The sequence below is a fragment of the Mustelus asterias genome, chromosome 16, assembly GCF_964213995.1.
Source record: "Mustelus asterias chromosome 16, sMusAst1.hap1.1, whole genome shotgun sequence".
NCBI lineage: Eukaryota > Metazoa > Chordata > Chondrichthyes > Carcharhiniformes > Triakidae > Mustelus > Mustelus asterias.
In genome coordinates this window covers 80210123-80231343 of record NC_135816.1, presented here as the reverse complement: position 1 = coordinate 80231343, position 21221 = coordinate 80210123, and the positions used below count along the sequence as shown (strand labels likewise).

At 48.8% G+C, this 21221-nt stretch overlaps 1 protein-coding gene across 2 annotated transcripts in view; it reads left to right on the top strand.

Annotated features, from left to right (window-relative positions):
• Positions 1–1030: 1030 nt before the first annotated feature.
• The window catches only part of LOC144505268 (NACHT, LRR and PYD domains-containing protein 3-like), an 87598-nt gene continuing 67407 nt past the window's right edge, over positions 1031–21221 (top strand). For both annotated transcript variants that reach the window (XM_078231320.1, XM_078231319.1), the window contains exon 1: positions 1031–1096. In XM_078231320.1, the coding sequence (XP_078087446.1) occupies positions 1042–1096 (55 nt within the window). In that variant the 5' untranslated portion in view covers positions 1031–1041. The remainder of the gene's footprint in view (positions 1097–21221) is intronic.

Genomic DNA, 21221 nt, shown 5'->3' with positions numbered 1-21221 from the left:
GAATGTATTGGAGGGAGGAGCATTGGGGAATGTATTGGAGGGGAGGAGCATTGGGGAATGTATTGGAGGGGAGGAGCATTGGGGAATGTATTGGAGGGGAGGAGCATTGGGGAATGTATTGGAGGGGAGGAGCATTGGGGAATGTATTGGAGGGGAGGAGCATTGGGGAATGTATTGGAGGGGAGGAGCATTGGGGAATGTATTGGAGGGGAGGAGCATTGGGGAATGTATTGGAGGGGAGGAGCATTGGGGAATGTATTGGAGGGGAGGAGCATTGGGGAATGTATTGGAGGGGAGGAGCATTGGGGAATGTATTGGAGGGGAGGAGCATTGTGGAATGTATTGGAGGGGAGGAGCATTGGGGAATGTATTGGAGGGGAGGAGCATTGGGGAATGTATTGGAGGGGAGGAGCATTGGGGAATGTATTGGAGGGAGGAGCATTGGGGAATGTATTGGAGGGGAGGAGCATTGGGGAATGTATTGGAGGGGAGGAGCATTGTGGAATGTATTGGAGGGGAGGAGCATTGTGGAATGTATTGGAGGGGAGGAGCATTGGGGAATGTATTGGAGGGGAGGAATATTGGAGGGTAATGGTTTGGTGGGGAAAGTATTTGAGTGGAAGGAATTGGAGGGGATGGAACTGGAGGGGATGAATATTGGAGAGCGGGGGTTTTGGGATTGGTGTGGAGGGGATTAGAGGAGTACAGGGAGGAACCCTGTTGAGATCAGTGTGGTCCTCAGTTCCCTCACATTTACAAGGCAGCCCCACGGGAAGAGTTTGCGGAGACAATCAGATCTTTATCAGAGAGGGATAGTTTCTTAATGAGCTCCTCACTCCCCTCTCAGTCTCCCTCCTCCTCCCAGTGCTCTAACTCTCCCTCCTCCTCCCAGTGCTCTAACTCTCCCTCCTCCCTCACTTTCAGCAGCTGTTGGCCCACAAGAGCCTTACGGAGGGGATGGTGAGTCTCACTGAGTCCCGAGATTCTCCCCAGGTCCAGCACAGACTCCGGGATGGGGATGTAGGTCGGAGGAAGCTGCAAATGGATGGCGCTTTTGGAATCTGCTCTTCCCTCTCAGATAGTAGAGTTCTACCAGGTGAGTGCCTGAGAGTGCAGAGTCTGTGGGATTGATTGAGATGGTGAGTTTCTCTCCTGACTATCTTCTCTCTCTGCTCTTCCTCCTTCCTTCTAGGCTTCGGTCCCCATCTCCGAGAGCATTTGGTCATCCGGTCATGTCCATACATGGTCCTGCCGGGAGGCATTTTCCCGTACCCACCAGACTCTCCATTTCTCTCAGTCAGTAGGACGACCCCTCTGTATATTCCCTTCCCTCCACAGTGCTAGTCCCTCAACCCAATCCCGCTGGGCATACTACACTCTGTGTTTCCTGTCTGTGTGACTGTCTCCCTCTCTCTGTCTTCACTATTCTCTCTTCAGTCTCTGCCTCACTCTCTCTTCTCTCCAACTCTCTCTTTCCTTCTTATTGCCCCAGACTCTTACTCCAGTTTGTGTTTCTCTTGTGATCGAGATTCTCTCTGGTTTTCCTCCCCATTGCTATCCGTCCTAGCCCTGTTTCCTCTCTCTAGTTCCAGTCCTGGAGAGGTTGGGCTCCTTTCCGCATTTTCCCCTCTTGCTCCCAGTCCTGGATTCCAACTCCAATCCATATCTTCCTGTTGATCCCAGAACTGAATTTGAGGCTCCTTCAAAAGCACCTTCCAAACCCACGACCACTATCATCTGGAAGATCAAGGACACCAGACACATGGAAATACCACCACCTGGAGGTTCCCCTCCAAGTCACTCACCGTCCTGATTTGGAAATATATCACCGCTCCTTCACTGTCGCTGGGTCAAAATCCTGGAACTCTCTCCCTAAGAGCACTGTGGGTGTACCTACACCTCGGGGACTGCAGCAGTTCAAGAGAGAGACATTTGCATTTCTATAATTTGGATCTCTAAAAGCTTTCCAGAAAATGGAGTAGTTTACTCCAGGTGGAATGACTGGTAATTCTAACACAGCAGCGAATAGAGTATGGCCATATCCTCAAACAGAGAGGCAAAAATGAGCAAATCATCTTTTGGTTGTAGTGACATTGGTTGGGTAATGAATATTGACATTGGAACACTCCTAACACTCTTCTTCCAATCGTGACCAGGAAATATTTTACATCAAACTCATGAGGGCAATGGAATATAGGATTAATGTCTCATTAATGTGTGTGGCTTGCATCAGTACTGACCCTCTGACACTGCGGTGCTCCCTCATTAGAGACCCTCCAACACTGCATCACTCCCTCAGTACTGACCCTCTGACACTGCGGTGCTCCCTCGGTACTGACCCTCCGACACTGTGGCGCTCCCTCAGTACTGACCCTCCGACACTGCGGCGCTCCCTCAGTACTGACCCTCCGACACTGTGGCGCTCCCTCAGTACTGACCCTCCGACACTGTGGCGCTCCCTCAGTACTGACCCTCCGACACTGTGGCGCTCCCTCAGTACTGATCCTCCGACACTGCAGGGCTCCCTCGATACTGACCCTCCGACACTGCAGCACTCCCTCAGTACTGATCCTCCGACACTGCAGGGCTCCCTCGATACTGACCCTCCGACACTGCAGCACTCCCTCAGTACTGACCCTCCGACACTGCAGCACTCCCTCAGTACTGATCCTCCGACACTGCAGGGCTCCCTCGATACTGACCCTCCGACACTGCAGCACTCCCTCAGTACTGATCCTCCGACACTGCAGGGCTCCCTCGGTACTGACCCTCCGACACGGAGGCGCTACCTCGGTACTGACCCTCCGACACTGCGGCGCTCCCTCTGTACTGACCCTCCGACACTGCGGCGCTCCCTCAGTACTGACCGTCCAACACTGTGGCGCTCCCTCTGTACTGACCCTCCGACACTGCGGCGCTCCCTCGGTACTGACCCTCCGACACTGCGGCGCCCCCTCAGTACTGACCCTCCGACACGGCGGCGCTCCCTCGGTACTGACCCTCCGACACTGCGGCGCTCCCTCGGTACTGACCCTCCGACACTGCGGCGTCCCCTCGGTACTGAACCTCCGACACTGCGGCGCCCCCTCAGTACTGACCCTCCAACACTGCGGCGCTCCCTCTGTACTGAACCTCCGACACTGCGGCGCCCCCTCTGTACTGACCGTCCGACACTGCGGCGCTCCCTCAGTACTGACCCTCCGACACTGCGGCACCCCCTCGGTACTGACCCTCCGACACTGCGGCGCCCCCTCGGTACTGACCGTCCAACACTGCGGCGCCCCCTCTGTACTGACCCTCCGACACTGCGGCGCTCCCTCGGTACTGACCCTCCGACACTGCGGCGCTCCCTCAGTACTGACCGTCCAACACTGCGGCGCTCCCTCGGTACTGACCGTCCAACACTGCGGCGCTCCCTCTGTACTGACCGTCCAACACTGCGGCGCTCCCTCTGTACTGACCGTCCAACACTGCGGCGCCCCCTCGGTACTGACCGTCCAACACTGCGGCGCTCCCTCTGTACTGACCGTCCAACACTGCGGCGCTCCCTCTGTACTGAACCTCCGACACTGCGGCGCTCCCTCTGTACTGACCCTCCGACACTGTGGCGCCCCCTCGGTACTGACCGTCCAACACTGTGGCGCTCCCTCGATACTGAACCTCCGACACTGAGGCGCTACCTCGATACTGAACCTCCGACACTGCGGCGCTCCCTCGGTACTGACCCTCCGACACTGAGGTGCTACCTTGGCACTGACAATAATACAGAAAACATAAGCACTGATAGCAAAAGCTTCTATAAGTATATAAAAACGAAGAGAATAATGAAAGTAAATATTGGCCCTTTAGAGGACGATAATCATAGAAACCCTATAGTACAGAAAGAGGCCATTTGGCCCATCGAGTCTGCACCTACCACAATCCCACCCAGGCCCTACTCCCATATCCCTACATATTTTACCTGCTAATCCCTCTAATCTACGCATCCCAGGACACTAAGGGGCAATTTTAGCATGGCCAATCAACCTAACCCGCACATCTTTGTGCGGATGTTGTGCGGATGTTGTGCGGGATAATGGTGAGGCAGTAATGGGAAACTCAGAAATTGCAGAGGGACTGAGCCAATATTTTGGGGGTGATTCTCCCAGCAATGCAATAGGCTTGGTGACATCAGAGGAGGCTGTTTAGTGGTTGTGGGATGCTGCCTCCGCACATCTCCAGCTCCACGTTTTTTGGAATAATCAGTTCCAGCGCGGAGTTGATTTCCATATTTAAATTTGAATTTCAATCCCATTCGTGGGCCCAGGACTGAAGTCTCCAGGCCTGCTAGTGTCTCCACCCTGCCAGGAGTGTTTCCCTCCAGCGGGGTTTACTCCTGCCCCCCCTAATAGGGTCCAGAGGGGCAATGTTTTCACACAGAGGGTGGTGAGTGTCTGGAACAAGCTGCCAGAGGTAGTAGTAGAGGCGGGTACAATTTTGTCTTTTAAAAAGCATTTAGACAGTTACATGGGTAAGATGGATATAGAGGGATATGGGCCAAATGCGGGCAACTGGGATTAGCTTAGGGGTTTAACAAAAAGCAGGACGGACACGTTGGGCCGAAGGGCCTGTTTCCAATATGTAAGCCTCTATGGCTCTATTACCCTATAACAGGCGGCCTGAGCCCACTGGAGGGAACAGAGGCTGGGGACAAGGAACCCCTGGCACTGTCCAAGGGGCAAACCGGCGCTGCCAATCAGGCTGCAGGCAGTGCCAAGGGAGTGCAGCCAGAATGGGCAGGGCCGATCGGTAGGGGTTCCTTCTGCATAGGTGGCAGAGGGAGGGAAGTGGATGATTGGGGTTGACCATTCGGGTTTTGGGGGTGGGGGGGTTGGAGGGGGGAGCAGGGGGTGGTGTTGGTGCCGGGGCCACAGTGTGCAGAGTGTGGGAAATTCATTCTGAATGTCATTGCTAAATAAATCGGCGGGAGTTACTCAAGTTTTTACATGAATTCGGCACTTCGAATGTCTTTGGGAATATCGCCCCCTTTATCTCTGTTTTCACAGTGGAAGATAATTTTTTCCCAGAAACTGCAGTTACTACAGAGGAATGTGGTGAAATTCCTGTAACTAGGGAGAAGGTATTAAGTAAACTGATGGGATTAAAGGCAGATTAGTCCTAGGGGCCTGATGGCCTACACCCTAGGGTGTTAAAGAAGGTGGATCCTGGTAAGGTGCCAGTGGATTGGAAACGTGTTAATGTGACCCCCTTATTCAAGAAAGGAAACAGGCAAAAAGTGTCAAACTATAGGCCGATTAGCTTGACCTCTGTTATGTTTCGGAGAACCTCTGTTTAACTTCCCCTATATTGACTGGGACTCACTCAGTGCTAGGGGCGTGGACGGGGCAGAGTTTGTAAGGAGCATCCAGGAGGGTTTCTTGAAACTGTATGTAGATAGTCCAACTAGGGAAGGGGCCATACTGGACCTGGTATTGGGGAATAAGCCCGGCCAGGTGGTCGATGTTTCAGTAGAGGAGCAGTTCGGGAACAGTGACCACAATTCAGTAAGCTTTAAGGTACTGATGGGGGAAGGCTAATTACAACAATATTAGGCAGGAACTGAAGAATGTAGATTGGGGGCAGATGTTCGAAGGCAAATCAACATCTGGCATGTGGGAGGCTTTCTAGTGTAAATTGATACGGATTCAGGGCCGGCACATTCCTGTAAGGATGAAGGATAAGTATGGCAAGTTTTGGGAACCTTGGATAACGAGAGATATTGTGATCTAAGTCAAAGAGAAAAAGGAAGCATTTGTCAAAGCTAGGAGGCTGGGAACCCACGAAGCAAGTGTGGAATACAAGGAAAGTAGAAAGAAACTTAAGCAAGGAGTAAGAAGAGCTAAAAGGGGTCACGAAAAAGCATTGGCCAGCAGGATTAAGGAAAATCCCAAGGCTTTTTATACATATATAAAGAGCAAGAGGGTAGCCAGGGAGAGGGTTGGCCCACTCAAGGACAGGAGAGGGAATCTATAGCCCGAGGAAATGGGCGAGGTATTAAATGAGTACTTTGAGTCAGTATTCACCAAAGAGGACTTGGTGGATGATGAATCTGGGAAAGGGTGTGTAGATAGTTTGAGTCATGTTGAGATCAAAAAGGAGAAGGTATTGGGGTTCTTGAGAAACATTAAGGTAGACATGTCCCCAGGGCCTAATGAGATATACCCCAAAATACTGAGAGAGGCAAGGGAGGAAATTGCTGGGGCCTTGAGAGAAATCTTTGTATCCTCACTGGCTACAGGGGAGGTCCCAGAGGATTAGAGAATAGCCAATGTTGTTCCTTTGTTTAAGAAGGGTAGCAAGAATAATCCAAGTAAATACAGGCCAGTGAGCCTTCTGTCAGTGGTAAGGAAATTATTGGAGAGGATTCTTCGAGACAGGATTTACTCCCACTTGGAAATAAGTGGACATATTAGTGAGAGGCAACATGGTTTTGAGAAGGGGAGGCCATGTCTCACTAACTTGATCGAGTTTTTCAAGGAAGTGATGAAGATGATTGATGAGGATAGGGCAGTGGATGTTGTCTACGTGGACTTCAGTAAAGCCTTTGACAAGGTCCCTCATGGCAGACTGGTGCAGAAGGTGAAATCGCATGGGATCGGAGTTAAGCTGGCAAGGTCTTGGAAGACAGAGGGTAGCAGTGGACGGGTGTGTTTCTGAATGGAGGGCTGTGACAAGTGGCTTTCCTGAGAGACTTTTGCTGTTTGTAATATATATAAATGATTTGGAGGAAAATGTAACTGGTTTGATTAGTAAGTTTGCGGACGACACAAAGGTTGGTGGATTTGCAGATAGTGATGAGGGCCATCAGAGGATACAGCAGGAGGTAGATCGGTTGGCGACTTGGGCGGAGAGATGGCAGATGGAGTTTAATCCGGACAAATGTGACGTGATGCATTTTGGGAGGTCTAATAAAGAAAGGAAATATACAGTAAACCGCAGCCGTCTTAAGTGTTTTGATAGGCAGAGGGATCTGGGTATACAGGTACACAGGTCACTGAAAGTGGCAATGCAGGTGGAGAAGATAATCAAGAAGGCATGCGGCATGCTTGCCTTCATCAGCCGGGGCATTGAGTTTTATAGAACATTAGTTAGGCCGCAGTTGGAATATAGTGTTCAATTCTGGTTGCCACACTACCAGAAGGATGTGGAGACTTTGGAGAGGGTACAGAAAAGATTTATCAGGATGTTGCCTGGTATGGAGGGCATTAGCTATGAGGAGAGGTTGGAGAAACTTGGTTTGTTCTCACTGGAACGATGGAGGTTGAGGGGCAACCTGATAGAAGTCTACAAGATTATGAGGGGCATGGACAGAGTGGATAGTCAGAAGCTTTTTCCCAGGGTGGAAGAGTCAATTACTAGGGGGCACAGGTTTAAGGTGTGAGGGGCAAGGTTTAAAGGAGATGTACGAGGCAAGTTTTTTACATAGAGGGTGGTGGGTGCCTGGAACTTGTTGCCGGGGAAGGTAGTGGAAATAGATACGATAGTGAGTTTTAAGGGGCGTCTGGATATATACATGAATAGGAAGGGAATGGAGGAATATGGTGCTCGGAAGGGTAGGGGGCTTTGGTTCAGTCGAGCAGCATGGTCAGTGCAGGCTTGGAGGGCCGAAGAGCCTGTTCCTGTGCTGTAATTCTCTTTGTTCTTTGCTCTTTATGGGGAAGTTGCTGGGATCAATCATTAAGGAAATAACTGAATACTTGGAAAATCAAAGCTCAATTCACCATTGTTAGCATGGTTTTCAGGACAAGTTGTGCTTGACAAAATTTCTGGAGTTCTTTGAGGATATAAGCAGCACGGTGGATAGTGGGGAACCTGTGGATGTGGTATATCTGGACTTCTAGAAGGCATTTGACAAGGTGCCACATAAAAGACTGATCCAGAGGGTGAGATCCGAGGGGGGCTGGCAGTAGAGTTTTAGCTTGAATAGAGAGGATTGGCTGACTGACAGAAAGCAGAGGGTTGGGATAAATGTGTCCTTCTCAGGATGGCGAACTGTAACGATGCGGGGTGCCGCAGGGATCAGTCCTCGGACTCAACTGTTTACAATCTATATCAATGATCTGCAAGCAGGGGCAGAGTGTAACATAGCAAAATGCGCGGATGATTCTAAAATAGGTGGGAAAGCAGGCTGTGAAAAGGAGATACAAGGTTTACAGATGGATATTGTTAGGCTAGGAGAATGTGCCAGATCTGGCAGATGGAGTTTAATGTGGATTATACACTTTGGAGGAAATAATAACAAATGGGATTACTATCTCAATGGAAACAAATTAAAACATGCTACCGTGCAAAGGGACCTGGGGGTCCTTGTGCATGAGACGCAAAAGCCCAGTCTGCAGGTACAACAGGTGATCAAGAAGGCAAATGGGATGTTGGCCTATATCGCGAGGGGGATAGAATATAAAAGCAGGGATGTCTTGATGCACCTGTACAGGGCATTGGTGAGGCCGCAGCTGGAATACTGTGTGCAGTATTGGTCCCCTTATATGAGGAAGGATATATTGGCATTGGAGGGAGTGCAGAGAAGGTTCACCAGGTTGATACCGGAGATGAGGGGTTTGGATTATGAGGAGAGGCTGAGGAGATTGGGTTTGTACTCGTTGGAGTTTAGAAGGATGAGGGGGGATCTTATGGAGACTTATAAGATAATGCGGGGGCTGGATAGGGTGGAGGCGGAGAGATTCTTTCCACTTAGTAAGGAAGTTAAAACTAGAGGACACAGCCTCAAAATAAAGGGGGGTCGGTTTAAGACAGAGTTGAGGAGGAACTTCTTCTCCCAGAGGGTGGTGAATCTCTGGAATTCTCTGCCCACTGAGGTGGTGGAGGCTACCTCGCTGAATATGTTTAAAGCGCGGATGGATGGATTCCTGATCGGTAAGGGAATTAAGGGTTATGGGGATCAGGCGGGTAAGTGGTACTGATCCACGTCAGATCAGCCATGATCTTATTGAATGGCGGGGCAGGCTCGAGGGGCTAGATGGCCTACTCCTGCTCCTATTTCTTATGTTCTTATGTTCTTAAGTGCGAGGTTATCCATTTTGGCCAAAAAAACCCAAAAGGGAGAATTGTTATTTAAATGAGAAACAGATTCAAAATGTGTCAGTGCAGAGAGATGTGTGTGTGTCAGTGCAGAGAGATGTGTGTGTCCCAGTGCAGAGAGATGTGTGTGTCCCAGTGCAGGAATCACAGAAAATGGGTCTGCGGATGCAGCATATAATAAGAAAGACAAATGGAATTTACTTTGAAAGTAAAGAAATGTTACAATTGTATAAGGCATTGGTGAGACCACACCTGGAGTATTGTGTCCAGTTTTGGCCTCCTTATTTGAGAAGGGATGTGGTGGCACTGAAGGCAGTTCAGAGGTGGTTCACCAGATTGGTTCCAGGTTTGAAGGGGCTGTTGTAGAAGGAGCGGTTGAATAGCTTGGGCTTGTACTCGCTGGAGTACAGAAGGATGAGGGGGGAACCTGATTGAGGTATATAAAATACTAAAGGGGATTGATAAGGTGGACTGAAGGGCTGAATTGCCAACTGCCGCTCCTTTTTTCCTATGCGCCTTTGACAGTGCAGCGCTCCCTCAGTACTGACCCTCTGACAGTGCAGCACTCCCTCAGTACTGACCCTCTGACAGTGCAGCGCTCCCTCAGTACTGACCCTCTGACAGTGCAGCACTCCCTCAGTACTGACCCTCTGACAGTGCAGCACTCCCTCAGTACTGACCCTCTGACAGTGCAGCACTCCCTCAGTACTGACGCTCTGACAGTGCAGCACTCCCTCAGTACTGACCCTCTGACAGTGCAGCATTCCCTCAGTACTGACCCTCTGACAGTGCAGCACTCCCTCAGTACTGACCCTCTGACAGTACAGCACTCCCTCAGTACTGACCCTCTGACAGTGCAGCACTCCCTCAGTACTGACCCTCTGACAGTGCAGCGCTCCCTCAGTACTGCGCCTCTGACAGTGCAGCACTCCCTCAGTACTGACCCTCTGACAGTACAGCACTCCCTCAGTACTGACCCTCTGACAGTACAGCACTCCCTCAGTACTGACCCTCTGACAGTGCAGCGCTCCCTCAGTACTGACCCTCTGACAGTGCAGCACTCCCTCAGTACTGACCCTCTGACAGTACAGCACTCCCTCAGTACTGACCCTCTGACAGTACAGCACTCCCTCAGTACTGACCCTCTGACAGTGCAGCGCTCCCTCAGTACTGACCCTCTGACAGTACAGCACTCCCTCAGTACTGACCCTCTGACAGTGCAGCGCTCCCTCAGTACTGACCCTCTGACAGTGCAGCACTCCCTCAGTACTGACCCTCTGACAGTGCAGCGCTCCCTCAGTACTGACCCTCTGACAGTACAGTGCTCCCTCAGAGAAATCATAGAAACCCTACAGTACAGAAAGAGGCCATTCGGCCCATCGCGTCTGCACCGACCACAAACCCACCCAGGCCCTACCCCCCATATCCCTACATATTTACCCACTAATCCCTCTAACCTACGCATCTCAGGACACTAAGGGCAATTTTTAGCATGGCCAATCAACCTAACCTGCACATCTTTGGACTGTGGGAGGAAACCGGAGCACCCGGAGGAAACCCACGCAGACACGAGGAGAATGTGCAAACTCCACACAGACAGTGACCCAAGCCGGGAATCAAACCCAGGTCCCTGGAGCTGTGAAGCAGCACTGCTAACCACTGTGCTCCCGTGCCTCAGTACTGACCCTCTGACAGTGCGGCACTCCCTCAGTTCTGACCCTCTGACAGTGCAGCACTCCCTTAGTATGGACCATCTGACAGTGCAGCACTCCCTCAGTACTGACCCTCTAACAGTGCAGCACTCCCTTAGTATGGACCATCTGACAGTGCAGCACTCCCTCAGTTCTGACCCTCTGACAGTGCAGCACTCCTTCAGTACTGACCCTCTGACAGTGCAGTGTTCCCTCAGTACTGACCCTCTGACAGTGTAGCACTCCCTCAGTACTGACCCTCTGACAGTGCGGCACTCTCTCAGTACTGACCCTCTGACAGTGCAGCGCTCCCTCAGTACTGACCCTCTGACAGTGCAGCACTCCCTCAGTACTGACCCTCTGACAGTGCAGCACTCTCTCAGCACTGACCCTCTGACAGTGTAGCACTCCCTCAGTACTGACCCTCTGACAGTGCAGCACTCCCTCAGTACTGACCCTCTGACAGTGCAGCACTCTCTCAGCACTGACCCTCTGACAGTGCAGCACTCCCTCAGTACTCTCCCTCTGACAGTGCAGCACTCCCTCAGTACTGACCCTCTGACAGTGCAGCACTTCCTCAGTACTGACCCTCTGACAGTGCAGCACTCTCTCAGCACTGACCCTCTGACAGTGCAGCACTCTCTCAGTACTGACCCTCTGACAGTGTAGCGCTCCCTCAGTACTGACCCTCTGACAGTGCAGCACTCCCTCAGTACTGACCGTCTGACAGTGTAGCACTCCCTCAGTACTGACCGTCTGACAGTGTAGCTGTCAATTCTGACTTCACCCCACACTGTTGGAGCTGCTGATGGGGGGAATGCAGCGCAGATTGATTTGGAGAAGCAGAAAGGCTGAATGGACTTAATAATTGGGGCAGGTTTAACTCTGATCCTTTACTGCCTCAATGTTCAAAAGAAATCAGGATTGATCTAAAGATATATTTTTAAAATGATTTGATAGACCAGGGGAAACTATTACCTCTGCGGGAGGCTGCAGCCAGAGGTTAAAGTTGAAATGAGGTAATTCAGGAATGATGTCAGGAAGCACTTGGTCACCCAATGGGGAATCAGAATCTGGAACCTTCTCCTCCCTCGAGACTGGCAATCAAACGGAGATTTCCATGAAGTGATGTATAGATTTATGTTAGGACAGTGATGTAAGGGTTAATGAATCAAAGCAGGTAGATAGATTTAAGATCCAAGTTAGCCATAATCTCACTGTAGGATGGCACAGGCCTGTGAGGAGCTGAGTGGCCTCATCTGTTATCTGTCTGATGTTCTCGAGGTGAGGTGAATGGTCTCCTCCTAAATATGAGCCCTGGGCTGTTCCAGTTGAGATGATGTGATTAAAACTAACATGGAGAAAGATAATAAATGATTAAAAATATCACAGAATGCTTCTTGAGTTTATTTAATGAATACTTGGAGGGGTAGGTTTGACACTTAAAAGGCAGAGTAAAGCTCCCTCTACACTGTCCCCATCAAACACTCCCAGGACAGGTAAAGCACGGGGTTAGATACAGAGTAAAGCTCCCTCTACACTGTCCCCATCAAACACTCCCAGGACAGGAACAGCATGGGGTTAGATACAGAGTAAAGCTCCCTCTACACTGTCCCCACCAAACACTCCCAGGACAGGTACAGCACGGGGTTAGATACAGAGTAAAGCTCCCTCTACACTGTCCCCATCAAACACTCCCAGGACAGACACAGCACGGGGTTAGATACAGAGTAAAGCTCCCTCTACACTGTCCCCATCAAACACTCCCAGGACAGGTACAGCACGGGGTTAGATACAGAGTAAAGCTCCCTCTACACTGTCCCCATCAAACACTCCCAGGACAGGTACAGCACGGGGTTAGATACAGAGTAAAGCTCCCTCTACACTGTCCCCATCAAACACTCCCAGGACAGGTACAGCACGGGGTTAGATACAGAGTAAAGCTCCCTCTACACTGTCCCCATCAAACACTCCCAGGACAGGAACAGCATGGGGTTAGATACAGAGTAAAGCTCCCTCTACACTGTCCCCACCAAACACTCCCAGGACAGGTACAGCACGGGGTTAGATACAGAGTAAAGCTCCCTCTACACTGTCCCCATCAAACACTCCCAGGACAGGTACAGCACGGGGTTAGATACAGAGTAAAGCTCCCTCTACACTGTCCCCATCAAACACTCCCAGGACAGGTACAGCACGGGGTTAGATACAGAGTAAAGCTCCCTCTACACTGTCCCCACCAAACACTCCCAGGACAGGTACAGCACGGGGTTAGATACAGAGTAAAGCTCCCTCTACACTGTCCCTACCAAACACTCCCAGGACAGGTACAGCACGGGGTTAGATACAGAGTAAAGCTCCCTCTACACTGTCCCCATCAAACACTCCCAGGACAGGTACAGCACGGGGTTAGATACAGAGTAAAGCTCCCTCTACACTGTCCCCATCAAACACTCCCAGGACAGGAACAGCATGGGGTTAGATACAGAGTAAAGCTCCCTCTACACTGTCCCCACCAAACACTCCCAGGACAGGTACAGCACGGGGTTAGATACAGAGTAAAGCTCCCTCTACACTGTCCCCATCAAACACTCCCAGGACAGGTACAGCACGGGGTTAGATACAGAGTAAAGCTCCCTCTACACTGTCCCCATCAAACACTCCCAGGACAGGTACAGCACGGGGTTAGATACAGAGTAAAGGTCCCTCTACACTGTCCCCATCAAACACTCCCAGGACAGGTACAGCATGGGGTTAGATACAGAGTAAAGCTCCCTCTACACTGTCCCCATCAAACACTCCCAGGACAGGTACAGCACGGGGTTAGATACAGAGTAAAGCTCCCTCTACACTGTCCCCATCAAACACTCCCAGGACAGGTACAGCACGGGGTTAGATACAGAGTAAAGCTCCCTCTACACTGTTCCCATCAAACACTCCCAGGACAGGTACAGCACGGGGTTAGATACAGAGTAAATCTCCCTCTACACTGTCCCCATCAAGCACCCCCAGGACAGGTACAGCACGGGGTTAGATACAGAGTAAAGCTCCCTCTACACTGTCCCCATCAAACACTCCCAGGACAGACACAGCACGGGGTTAGATACAGAGTAAAGCTCCCTCTACACTGTCCCCATCAAACACTCCCAGGACAGGTACAGCACGGGGTTAGATACAGAGTAAAGCTCCCTCTACACTGTCCCCATCAAACACTCCCAGGACAGGTACAGAACGGGGTTAGATACAGAGTAAATCTCCCTCTACACTGTCCCCATCAAACACTCCCAGGACAGGTACAGAACGGGGTTAGATACAGAGTAAAGCTCCCTCTACACTGTCCCCATCAAACACTCCCAGGACAGGGACAGCACGGGGTTAGATACAGAGTAAAGCTCGCTGGACACTGTCCCCATCAAACACTCCCAGGACAGGTACAGCACGGGGTTAGATACAGAGTAAAGCTCCCTCTACACTGTCCCCATCAAACACTCCCAGGACAAGTACAGCACGGGGTTAGTGTAATGTCCTAATTATATTAGGGGTTGTGGTTTTGAAACAAGAAAGAAAAGGATGTGGGGGGAGATCTTACCAAAAACACTCTAAGTGCCAAAAAGCGAGAAAACAAGAAAGAATTGTGCTTTTTTTTGGCGAGTTAAAAATTCAATCTTACCATCCTGAAGAAAAAAGCAAGAGGGAGGGGCAGGGCTTAAGCTCACAGAAAGCCGGCAGATTGCAGCAGATCATGCCATTGCGCAGGTGCAGATGGAATAGAATAGAATCCCTACAGTGCAAAAGAAGGCCATTCGGCCCATCAAGTCTGCACTGACCACAATCCTACCCAGACCCTATTCCTGCAACCCCACATATTTACCCTGCTAATCCCCCTGACACTCGGGTCAATTTAGCATGGCCAATCAACCTAACTCACACATCTTTTGACTGTGGGAGGAAACCAGAGCACCCGGAGGAAACCCACAGAGACACGGGGAGAATGTGTTAACTCCACACAGACAGTGGCCTGAGGTGGAATTGAACCCGGGTCCCTGGCGCTGGGAGGCAGCAGTGCTAACCACTGTGCTACCATGCCGCCCTGCCACAGTGCCACTGTTGTGCCTGCCGCACAGTCTGTTTTAACTCTTATACGGTGGACAAAGAATTGCGAGTAGACTTATTGTTAGTACAACAATATTTATTTAAACACACAATCAATAATCACCCATGCAACCAACAATAAGTTATCTTATAGAAATACTAAAGTTCAAGTCCAATACTAGACCTTGACTTAACTTTGTGTGACTGGCGAGTACCCAGGCAGATATTGGCCTTTATCCACGTGTTGGTCTCTGTAGTCCTCTGCGTAGTCTGGTCCTTTGGTCTGGTCTGATATTCCGGCTTTGGTCTTCCTTCCTTCTTGGGTGTGGTGGCTCTCCTCACGCTGGTCGTTGCTAGCGATGGTCACCATTGTTGTTGCTCGTTCGTGGGGTCAGAGGGAGAGAGAGATTCTTTTGTTGTGCAGCACCCTTTATACCCCGTTGGTTTTCGCGCCCCTTTTGGCCATTGCCAATCAATTGATCAGGACTTGATCACCCTGATCAATAAAGTCCAATCGGGTGCTGCCACACCAATCCCTGGGTGTCCCCCCAATGGCCATGTCTGTAGGTGCTGGGGACAGGTAGGACACGCACCTCCCTCCCAAATAAGGGGTTAAAGCGCCCCTATGTCTGGTAAACAACCCAGTTTGACCAGAAAGTTCCTTTTGTCCTAGAGATGGCCCATATCCTGTGTATTCAGTCGTCTGAGCTGCAGCCTGTTTATCTCTGTCTTTTAAGCTGCCACCTGCTGTTTCAGTTCTTGCTCCATTATCCCAGAGTGCTCTGTAAATTGCCATTTTAGATGGCCCGTTTGGCCACTTCGCCCTGCTGCCCTAACCTCTCTATTCTGCATGGACCAGAAACTGGATCAACTGCAGCCAGTAAAACACCCTAATGACGTCACCCATCAAATTAAATCAGTAATGCAACTGTTTAAATATATAACATCCTGCCCCTTTTACTTCTGTGGTGATGACAATAAATTACTATGGTTTTATTCGTAGGATCAATAATACTCTAGACAGTACTTCTTTAATCATTATACACAATCAATAAGAAAGTTGATCAGGAGGAAGCCTATACCGCTTTCATTATATACAAAGTTCTGGAATTTGATTGTTTAGTTTTTGAACCTCAGTAGACACTTCTTCTCTTGGAATGAATTCTGCATTCACATGGTATCGTAGCAAAGACACAATCATCAGGCAACTCGAGTTCAACAAAGTCTCCTGTAGTAGTATTCACAACACTAGGGACTAAAAGAGTTGTACTTCTGGAAATGTTTCTGAGAAATCATTTTGAGATGGCAACAATTGGTCAGCAGAGCACCGCCAAACTGGTTCATCTTCATTTTGAACTGTGCAAGAAATTGGACCTGCTGGCAGTATCCATTTCTATTGGTACCCATGGCCTGTACCCATTTCTCACTTCTGGGATAATTACACGCTAACACTCGATCACTTTGTTGAAAAGAAGGTTGCTTTGCCCTCACTTCACATCCAGCAACTTGAGATTATTCCTGATGCTCTAGTGTGTATCTGAATTTTCTACAGGCAATAATTCAAACATCATTCCTAACTTTCTCTTTAAGAGTAGTAATGCAGGTGAACTTTGAGTAGTTGCGTGAGTAGTGATTCTAAAAGATACCAAAAAGCTATTCATGTTACAATGAACCTTGCTTTTTGAAGAATGTTTCAAGGATTGCACAAATCTTTCAGCTAATCCATTGGTTGATGGATGATAAGGTGCAGGCTTTACATGCTGAATACCATTTAGTTTGAGATAATCTTCAAACTCTTGTGAAGTAAACAGTGAACCATTATTGCTAGCAATCTGTTCCAGTTTACCAAATTATGCAAACATTTTGTCAAATTTTTCAATAGCTTGTTCAGTTGCAGTATATCTCAGGATAACAACTTTTGGACACTTTTGAGTGTACATCAGTTATGACTAACAAGAAGTAACCCTCAAACAGACTAGCAAAATCTACATGCAATCAATGTCATGGCATCTTCGGCCACTCCGAAGGGCATAATGGAGACAACAGTGGTGTATTTCTTATTTATGCACAAGATTGACACTGTCTCACTTTTTCAATCTGAGCATCTCGACCTGGCCACCAAAAATAGCTAAGTGCTAATTCCTTCATCCAGACTATACCAGGATGTTCTTCATGTTGTTGCTCAAGAACTCTTTCAGACGAGGGGGAATGATCACTCGGATTCCCCACAACAAACAACCACCTTGGATAGAACAAGAACAAAGAGCAATACAGCACAGGAACAGGCCCTTCGCCCCTCCAAGCCCACGCCACTCCCTGGTCCAAACTAGACCATTCTTTTGTATCCCTCCATTCCCACTCCGTTCATGTGGCTATCTAGATAAGTCTTAAACGTTCCCAGTGTGTCCGCCTCCACCACCTTGCCCGGCAGCGCATTCCAGGCTCCCACCACCCTCTGCGTAAAATACGCCTTTCTGATACCCGTGTTAAACCTCCCCCCCCCTCACCTTGAACCTATGACCCCTCGTGAACGTCACCACCGACCTGGGAAAAAGCTTCCCAGCGTTCACCCTATCTATGCCTTTCATAATTTTATACACCTCTATTAGGTCACCCGTATTAGGTCACCCCTCATCCTCATCAACTCAAGCTTTCTTGACACTTACGGTTTCAAATCAGAATGTGTAAAATGTGCTCCAGCTATCATTCCACTCAATACCATATCCATCACATCCCCATCATGGGATCATTTCTGGTATGTCTTTGAACTTGAGAAACTGTCACAGGCACATGATCTACTAGCGAAAAGTGAAGAATACGGGCGACACAGTGGTTAGCACTGCTGCCTCCCAGCACCAGGGACCCGGGTTCAATTCCGGCCTTGGGTGACTGTCTGTGTGGAGTTTGCACACTCTCCCCATGCCCGTGTGGATTTCCTACGGGTGCTCTGTTTTCCTCCCACACCCCAAAGATGTGCAGGTCAGGTGGATTGGCCATGCTAAATTGCACCAAGATGGGTAGGTTAGGGGGATTAGTGGGCTAAGTATGTGGGATTACGTGGATAGTGTCTGGGTGGGATGCTCTGAGAGTAGGTGTAGATTCACTGGGCCAAATGGCCTGCTTCTGCACTATAAAGATTCTATGATTTCTAATGTCAGCAAAGTTAGTTGGTGGCATCTGCTCAATAGGTAAAGATAAGCAAGATAATGCATTAGCATGGCACTCTGATTGTCAACGTTTTATATTGTAAGAGTGTGCAGATAGGATCAGTGACCATCTTTGTAATTAACTTGCAGCTAATAATGGTATACCTTTATACAGCCCACTAATGGTAGTTAGGGGTCAATGATTCAGTCAATAATGTGGAATGCTGACCATATCAATAATGATGAAACTTTTGTATGCCAAAAATTCTACTCAATGCTTCTTTTTCTAGCGAGGCATAGTTAGATTCAACACTAGTCAGAGTACACAAAGTGAAAGCTATTGGTCATTCTTCTCCCGAAGGTGTAATATGTGAAATTACTGTCTCTACTCCATAAGGTGAAGTGCTACGTCCAAGCAATAATGGGAGCTTTAGATATCTTTGACATCCTTGTATGTTTTCTCACATTCTGCTGTCCAGTCTCATGCTTGCTTCACACATGAGGATGATCTTGAGTCTGCTCAAATGGGAACTGTGGCAGGGGCTCAAGATCTGACGAAACCCAGAAGTTGCAAATCTTGCCGAGAAGATCCTTGACTCCACCTCCCCGACTCCCAACCACCACTGACAACGTAATCAGGTTCGTGCCCATAATGGGTGAGGATCTTATTTACATTCATTGAAATAAATTTGGATGTCATTAAACATCCCCCTACAATAGTTCCCAACTTGTGGATCTTCATTCCTGTACCAAACTCTGATGCCTCTTTAGCAGCCAGTTCCATTGAAAACGTGGTTTCAACTTCTGTCTTTAAATTCAAAGCATGTTCAGTCAGCAATCTTCTTTTGGAGACCACAAACTAGACGATCTTGAAGAGTATCTTCTAAGGACTTGCAATGTTGTGCCAGCCCTTTTAAGGTTGCCGCAAACTGAGCAATGCTTTTACCTTTCTTCGGTGGAACCTGAACCGTTCCGCAATGATCATTGGCTTTGGAGAGTAATGCTCTTCAAGGATCTTTGTCAAGTCATTGTAAGTTTTGGTTCCTAGCTTTGCTGGATGAACAAGCTCCGGAGCAAACTGAAGGTTTTATTTCCAGTTGTACCAAGAAAAATTGGTATGAGCAACATGTTTTCAATTTTATTTGCCTGTACCAAATAAGGAAAATGCTCAATGGGAATTCCATGAGTCATTTTCTTAATTGGATGGTCCCATGGATCCTAATTGATCCGTTATTTCTCTTGCAGGCACCAGCAACTCGAGACTGCTCTGTATTTGTATATTTTTATTGTCTTACTCTACTTCCCATTACTTCTCCACTACGCTTCCTGAAGTCGATGACAATCTCCTTCGTTTTGTTGACATTGAGGGAGAGATTATTACCGCCGCACCAGTTCACCAGATCCTCTATCTCATTCCTTTACTCTGTCTCGTCATTCTCTTTTCCACCTTCTTCTGTCGGGAAAAAGATACAAAAGTCTGAGGTCACGTACCAACCGACTCAAGAACAGCTTCTTCCCTGCTGCCGTCAGACTTTCGAATGGACCTATCTCGCATTCAGCTGATCTTTGTCTACACCCTAGCCTATAACTATAACGCTACATTCTGCATTCTCTCATTTCCTTCTCTATGAGCAGTATGCTTTGTCTGTATAGCGTGCAAGAAACAACGCTTTTCATTGTATACTAATACATGCGACAATAATCAAATCAAAATCTGCTTTATACCTTGGAGACCATTGAAAATGTATTTTTTTCAAACAACCCCAACTTTACAGCAAACTTTTCAAATATGTCAGATACTGCCCGGAACCTTACCCTTCCCTGATCGGGGAGAAAAGAACCCTTTTCAAACAGCACTGAGAGCTTTTTTCTTACTTGGTCTTCCTGCACTGGCACTTCAATCTTTAATCCTGTTGTTGGTTTTCCCCAGCCTTGTGATATTTGAAGTGTGAGGACCCACAATGCTTTTTCTTCTACTTAGGATCTTTTCTCGATGTCCTTGGTGAAACAAAATCCTGACTCGTCACCAATTGTCTTTCTGAAATATCCTAACTCTTTTAGGAGTTGTGGGCTTTGAACAAAAACAAAAAGATCTGGCCTACACACATAGATATGGAGATGCCGTTGATATGCATGATCTTCTTGGAGATCCTCTCCACTTGGAGCCGGCACTGATTGTCAAGTTCCGCACACATGAGGGCAGCCTCAACTGGGATCTTGGGTTCATGTCACACTATCTGTAACCCCCATGACTTGCCTGGGCTTGCAAAATCTCACTAACTGTCCTGGCTGGAGACAATACGCATCTCTTTAACCTGTGCTTAACCCTCTCTCCACTCACATTGTCTGTACCTTTGAGACTTGATTACCTATAAAGACTCGCATTCCAACCATTATTTTGTAAATTGAGTTTGTGTCTTTATATGCCCTGCTTGTGAACTGAAATCCCACTCACCTGATGAAGGGGCAGCGCTCAGAAAGCTAGTGGCTTGTGCTACCAAATAAACCTGTTGGACTTTAACCTGGTGTTGTGAGACTTCTTACTGTCTACACACATAGATGGTAGTCATGAAGTGGAGATGCCGGCGTTGGACTGGGGTAAACACAGTAAGAAGTTTTTACAACACCAGGTTAAAGTCCAACAGGTTTATTTGGTAGCAAAAGCCTGTGCATGAAGATGTTGGCATATTGAGGTGCGAATTTGGTCCCCATGGCTGTTCCATGTGTCTGGATGAAGAACTGGTTGTTGAAGGTGAAGATATTGTGGTCCAGGATGAAGCGGATGAGTTGTAAAATTGCATCTGGAATCTGGCAGTTGACGGCATTGAGCACTGAGGCCATTGCAGCAATGCCATCATCGTGGGGGATGCTGGTGTAGAGTGCCGAGACATCCATTGTAACGAGGAGTGCTCCTGGTTCAACTGCTCCATGTGTGCTGAGTTTCTTTAGGAAGTCCGTAGTGTCGCGACAAAAGCTGGGGGTTCTTTGTACAGTGGGTTTCAGGATACCCTCGACATAGCCGGAGGGGTTCTCGCCCAGGGTCCCATTGCCCGATACGATGGGATGCCCTCATAAGAACAGGTTATAGCGCTCGACTCATTGATCAACAGTCCCAACGCGCCACAGCGAAAAACCGCATCGACCTCCTCAGAAGACAAACACAGGACACGGTGGACAGAGTACCCTTCGTCGTCCAGTACTTCCCCGGAGCGGA